A 6,301-nucleotide genomic window follows, 5' to 3' on the forward strand; every position below is an offset into this window, starting at 1 on the left:
ATCCCCTACATCTCTACAACTTTTTACAACCTGAAAAAAATGTGCACAAATTGATAGTTTATAGTTACATAATCTTCCACCAGGCAAAAGAAAAGCTATATTTATTTCACTGCATGAAAGCATTACATTTTGTTGGTGCTGACAGATAAATATGTGGCTTGAGGTAATGAGTATTTAAGATTCAAGTTGAACCTTTGTTAATATTTAAGGTCATATTTGTTATTTTCAAATTCCTAACGGTGTTCTTTTTCTTAATTTTTACAATCCAATCTCAAAATTTGACTTGAAAACAATGTCTCCATTTTTTCAATTGACTGGTTGTCTAATTAATTTCCATCAAGATAAAGATTGCCTTGCAAAAACATAAATCTCCATCAGTGGTGGTTTTAGCAAGCAAAAGAAAAACCTCCACATGAGTATGTTCCACAAACAGCAAAAAAACAAAAACATGATTGATGGTGCTCTTTGGGACTGTGTTAGAGGAACTCATTGAATTCTCCATAAAAATAAATAAAGATTAAAAATAAAATAGAACATTTCATTTATTTTATTGCATTTACACACATGACATGAACATACACACAAAGGAACAAGATAGAAACCACAACACTCAGGGGTTCCCCCTTGGTGGTCCACCTGTAATCATACCTGAAGTTTCATCCTGTTTTAACGTATTCAGTGTAGCACAGTTCAGGGTAAACAACATATTTCTGTCCCATTTGAAATACCACCCACCATTGTTCATGTTATATTTACATTTGCATTCCCGCTTAGATAACACACTGACTCATGTTTGATTGTTGGCTTTTTGTAGTTTTTCCCATCATTCCTTCCTTATCATCCCTTTAGATCATCAAACATTAAAGTTGGAAGACGACCACAAAAATCTATGTCCTAAATAGAGATTATTATTTCTTTAAAAAAAGCACAGAGTCCATGTTCCCTTTAAAAATAAAAGCAACCTTATATAGATAACAAGCTTTGTGTTATATTGCATTTGGTGTTTCATGAAATTTCTTCTTGGAAATAAGTGACAGCGGAGCTCTTTGTAAATGCATTGACAAACATTGCACTAAAAATAAGACAGAAAATGTAGGACAGATCATCAGTCCATGTGACTGAAAATCTGAAAACTATTTTTTTTTTTAAAGTGCGTATCTTATCACACTGTAAAACTGTATGAAAACACATTACATTTTTTGAATGTGTTAGTAATGTCACAGTCAGGCCATTTGGAGGTATACTGTAAATAACAGGCAAGGATTTCTACCATTCTTCATGGAAGACCCACTAAGTTGGATGCACTTAACATCCCATCCCTGCTTTGAATCTAATGTATCTAATCCAAAAGAAATTCACAACTCCCTGTTCTATCTTAATAAAATTCAAGTTCAAAAGCACAATAAATTAACCTGCATTTTTAACAACGGTCAATGAGGTACTTTTGGAAAAAGTGTCTAAGAACAAATCACGGAAGGCCAAAATGACGTGCTGGTGATGTTTTGGCAGGCAGGCTGCGGCTCAGCTAAGAAGAGAGACGTGGTTGTTCTGATCTTCAACAAGATCCTCCTCTCCTTGGAAGACAGGCTCTTGCTCTTTGACCTCTTCGGCATCATCCACTCCTATCAGACTCACCACCCTGAAATGTGGAAAAACAGGCATAAGAGAAGCATAAATTTCTGTCCCCACCAATTCCAACTAAACTAGGCAACTGTCGTCTCGACAAAGCTCCTGTGTGCACACCTGCTTCAGCTTGCCCGAGTAACACAAAGTCAGTGATGTTTCCAATGTTGCAACCAGATATGAATGTGAGATTGCTGACCCAGTAGCTTTGTAATACTATAATTACTCACCATGTAACAGAAGAAGCAGCGCATGTGACAGAAATGAATTCAAGGAGTTCTAAGCTTCACGCTAGACCTCCGACTGACTCAGCAGCACTACTCTGCCAACTCAGTGTAACCGAACAAATGTAAGAACGCAGTGTACCACAGGTCCTTTTTATGGCCTCCATATATAAGACAGCATTGATATTGATGGCGTAGCAGTCAAAGTCCAAAAGACATAATAAACATGTCATGTGTTTATATTGCTGTATGAAGAGTTAAACAGTTTGTTTGCTGAGGGAAGTTGCCCGCGATGAATGCAGGAACGAGGAACCGAGTCTTCTGGTTTTCTGAGCGACCAAATCACTGACGGCATTTCCCTTTTCCTAGTTCAGCACAACTGGTAGACAGTGACTAAGCAGAAAAAAGGTGTTTGTTTGGTGAATGTAACTCAATCCACTGAGTACAGCTCTACACATGACACGAGTTTGGAGATGCGTCATTCAGGCTTTAATTATGTTATGTTCTCAACCATTTGCTTTTCGTATGCAAAAGTGCTGGTACAGTCCTTTACTGTTGTGTTATCTACATCGACAAAAATGTACAACTTACCCAAGGGCAAATAACGGGATGACGCAGAGTCCTGCAGACAACAGGAAGGAGAAGCCAGGGAACCACTTCAGCGTAGCAGCATAGACGCTGTTAAAAACGGCGGTCGATACGTTGGTAGTTAAACTCTCCAGGAAGGAAAGACAGGCAAACAGGGCTCCTGCAGATACACACCCAGGAGAGAAGAAAAACAAGTTTTAAGAAGTGAAACCAGAATGTGTTCAAACTCAAATAAGTTAAGTTTCAAGGTTCCCCTTTGTTCAAAGGGACAGAAACTTGCGAGTGCTTTGTTTTCAAGTGCATCATGAAGTTGCTGCGGTAGGCAACTATTCAGTGGACCCTGACTGTACAAACACACCGACACGGCTCTGTGGCTCCTGAAAGCCCTAAAGCCACTCACCCTGCTCAGACTTTGAGATGATCTTTGACGTCATGGAGCGCAGAACAGGGAATGGCATGACAGACAGAAGCATTGGCACCCTCACTGTGGTAACACATATCAGAAGACAGACTTCATATTACACATCATACTGCAGAATGTAACCACATGAACTTGTAAAAATGCACACATTAAAGTAAATTCATATTTCACAGTGGTTTGTGGTTATTTTTGTAAAAAAAAAGAGAAGAAAAACGACATAGATTCAAGTCAACTAATCTGCATAATGGCTACATGACAATATAAATAAACAATGTAGTGATAATATATCATAAGTATATAGTTTCATCTGCATACAATGCAAAACATGTTCTGTCAATCAGTAACCTGTGCAAACTATGTTTGCTATGTTAATGTATTTTCTGTTTTATATTACTCATTGATATTATAGTCTACTGAAAGTGTCTGGTATGTTTAATATGATATGTCATGTCATTTTACACCTATTTATTTCAAGTAAATCACTTTGAGCTTCATGTCATATATTGTAAAAGATCTACATAAATGAAAATATGTGATGGTTAGCTATACAGAGGCATATTAGCTAGTTATTAAACCGGGCTACAAGGCCACAACTCCTGGACATAACTGCACTACTCAACTTCTGATATCTGACACACAGTAAAAGATGAAACTTATTAATAATCCCCAATTCCCTCATCAAACTATTCAACATCACCGAACTTCTCTGATTCTGTTTCTGCACATACTTGAGCTAGTAAACAACTGACAGATAAGGCTTTGGTTATCTTCAAGCAGCACTGTTGTTATCGAAGTTTTTCTCACCCATGAACATCAGGAAAGTGGTTTTAGCAAACGGCAACATGACCATGCCTGATATGACGGACAGGATCCCCATCAGGACAATGAGCAGCTGTGGCACACCACAGTACGTGAACGCTGACACTCCCACAAAACTGGCCAGGAACACTGTGGAGGACAGTGCTGAGCCGTAGCCAATCAAAATCTCATTCCAGCAGAGTGGCTTGTTCAGCTCATATAGCGTCATCAGGGAGATCCCACCAACATAGGCGAAGGAGAAGCTGATGAAGATGAGTATCAGGAGGACCAAGGTAGTCTTGCTCCTGCGGCTGGCCCTTGCAAACATGTAGTAGATCCCATAGATGGTTTGTTTCATGGCTGAGCGCTGAGGAGACCCATCTAAAATAACGGAATCAGCGGGAGCCTTCGTCACAGTCTCTTCCAGGATGAAAATCGCATAGAGCAGGATCAAACACTGGAACAACGCAGAGGTTAGGAAAGGCCAGTTAAAGCCTGCAGCTGTCAGGAAGTAGCCTGTGGATATCGAAGCCACGCCAGATAACAGGCCAATCATCATGTCCACTCCAGCCATGCGCAGCGTCTTCTGTCGGTCATCGTCACACAAGTCCGCTATGTAGGCGAAACAGCCCCCCAGAAATGTGCCCAAGCCGCCAAACAGAGAACTGAGGAGCGAGGCGATGATCAGCGAGTAAATGTTGAGCTCAAAGTAGGACACTGTCAGGAAGACCAAGGTGTATATCAACGTGCCGATCAAAGGCAGGATGATCGTGATCTTGCGTCCTCCCCGGTCACTATAGGCCACAAGCATGAGGGTGACAACCAAAGAGGGGATTGTGGAGAAGAGCTCTGTGTAGAGGGAGAAGAGAGATGCCTGCCTCTGTACCTCCTGAAAACACAGAAAGAGAGAGCATGGTTAAGTCTAAAAATCATGTATGGGCTGACAACAGACTCTCATAGAAGGAAAAAATAACAACCCTCAAGTTCCCAATTATCCGGCAAATGAAAGCAAACTGAAATACACTGCCATTTGTGCGTCATGTGAGGTTTTCTTATTCAGGGCCAAAGGAAACAAAGCGTTCTACAGGTGCAGAAAGTGGCTATTTTCCAAAATGTAAAAAAAACAGGTTTAACGTGTTTGTTCTCACTTCTCTGCTTTGTTTCGTTCTTCATCTATATACCTCGGTGTGCTGCAGTCTTACTTGCTGTGAATTAAGTGGTTATGTGAATATTAACCTGAGCTTTGTTGCAAGAGGGGTTTTGAAAGGTTGATAGGAAAATGCATACTGTGTCATGACAGTTACGGTCTTGTTGAGCTCCAAGTTACTTTGTCAAGCCCGGCTTTTTTCTGTCAGTATTATTTCTCAACACACAGAAAGCCTCACATGACAATGGCTGAGGCTGCGTCACAAAATCTGTGGAATATAGTTCTCAAATAATATAATAGTAGTAGTAAAAGTATTGACGCCATTACATAATCTCAAATCTACTTGTTCAAAATATTGGTAATTGAGAATACCTTGAGTTACTTAAATACATGCTCTCTTACATCCAGTGATTAGTGACTAACCTCATGGTAGCTGGAATAGTTGCTGCTGCTGTTATCTGCACATCTGGAGGCATTGTCAGAGCTGGGATAGAGGGTGTTTGTCAGCTCCTGCCAGAGCCTCCGGTACACATACTGCTGCACAAGAGGATAGATGAGAAAACTGGAGAAAGCGTACAGTGCAACCACAGGCTCCACGAGGTAAAGACCTTTCATTTTTGAGGGGCTGCAATATTCCCTAAAAAAAAAAAAAAAGATGAGGAGAACACATTTAGAGATTAACATGGTCACAGACATCACGGTAAAAAAAACAAGACAGGTGCAACTGTGCATTTCTGAGCAGATGTATGTACATGACAACAACACACTGGCATATTTGTACAACAATGGAACACAAATCGGAAATAACTTTTAATATTTAACAGCTCAATAAAGATATTTCTGTTGTTGTAAATTGCAACCTTCAACACGTCCCTTCAACATGCGCTGTGCTTGTCAATGACATCCACGGTATTCTTCTTCAACATTATGCAGGAGTCAAGTCCAAAGACTACGTGGAAGTTTAGATAATATTTGCAAGAACATTATTGATCCAACAGTATCTGACAGTTCGATACATTAAGTGGAATACAAGATAATAATAAGATAAGATGTTGTTTATGTAAATACTGCAGGATGAGCAGTGCTAGGTCAAGACAACAAACAATGGACACAACAGCCTATAGCCTTTAACTTTACCTTGTTTTCTCGTAAGAACACGCTGTATAACTCTTACCGCTTAAATAGACGCCTGGATCATCTTTTGATTGAGTAATAAAACCCTGCAATACATCGGTTTAAGAGCCGAGGTATGTCTCCAGAGAGAAGTGTACAGCACTTAGTTACGGCGTTATTATTATGAAACACGACGTCCCGCCCTTCATCGTGTACGATTGGACAGCAGTCTTTCAAGGCTGTGTTGATTGGATCGGTGGAGCTGTCAATCATGAGCAAAATCGGGCGAGAACATTTGTGATTTTCTGTAACCAGAGTCTTTATTGCAAATTAACGTGTGTTGGAAATACTCCCCCCAAGGGACGTTCACTGGATATAGCGTGAACA

The 6,301-nt window shown here is 40.1% G+C and overlaps 1 protein-coding gene across 2 annotated transcripts; it reads right to left on the reverse strand.

Annotated features, from left to right (window-relative positions):
* Nucleotides 1-524: 524 nt before the first annotated feature.
* On the reverse strand, nt 525-6,114 carry LOC142960014 (lysosomal proton-coupled steroid conjugate and bile acid symporter SLC46A3). 2 transcript variants are annotated; one of them, XM_076101583.1, is made up of 6 exons: nt 5,976-6,114; nt 5,225-5,438; nt 3,661-4,543; nt 2,836-2,919; nt 2,439-2,595; nt 525-1,639 (listed from the first exon to the last, which is right to left on the reverse strand). In XM_076101583.1, exons 2-6 carry the CDS (start codon nt 5,414-5,416, stop codon nt 1,522-1,524), a joined length of 1,434 nt encoding a protein of 477 aa, XP_075957698.1. In that variant the 5' UTR covers nt 5,417-5,438; nt 5,976-6,114; the 3' UTR covers nt 525-1,521. The 2 variants fall into 2 exon arrangements, with proteins under 2 accessions (XP_075957698.1, XP_075957699.1); XM_076101584.1 differs by having other exon boundaries at nt 5,939-6,071.
* Nucleotides 6,115-6,301: the final 187 nt, after the last annotated feature.

This window comes from Anarhichas minor, unplaced genomic scaffold (genome assembly GCF_050575085.1).
Source record: "Anarhichas minor isolate MPS153535 unplaced genomic scaffold, ASM5057508v1 ptg000027l, whole genome shotgun sequence".
Classification (NCBI taxonomy): Eukaryota; Metazoa; Chordata; class Actinopteri; order Perciformes; family Anarhichadidae; genus Anarhichas; species Anarhichas minor.

Excerpts from the sequence above, each read along its gene's own strand:
- LOC142960014 (XM_076101583.1), bottom strand. The coding sequence starts at position 5,416 with ATGAAAGGTCTTTACCTCGTGGAGCCTGTGGTTGCACTGTACGCTTTC. Across the intron at positions 4,544-5,224 it reads ACTATTCCAGCTACCATGAG|GAGGTACAGAGGCAGGCATC; the intron begins GTTAGTCACTAA and ends CTGTGTTTTCAG. Across the intron at positions 2,920-3,660 it reads CACTTTCCTGATGTTCATGG|TGAGGGTGCCAATGCTTCTG; the intron begins GTGAGAAAAACT and ends GTGTTACCACAG.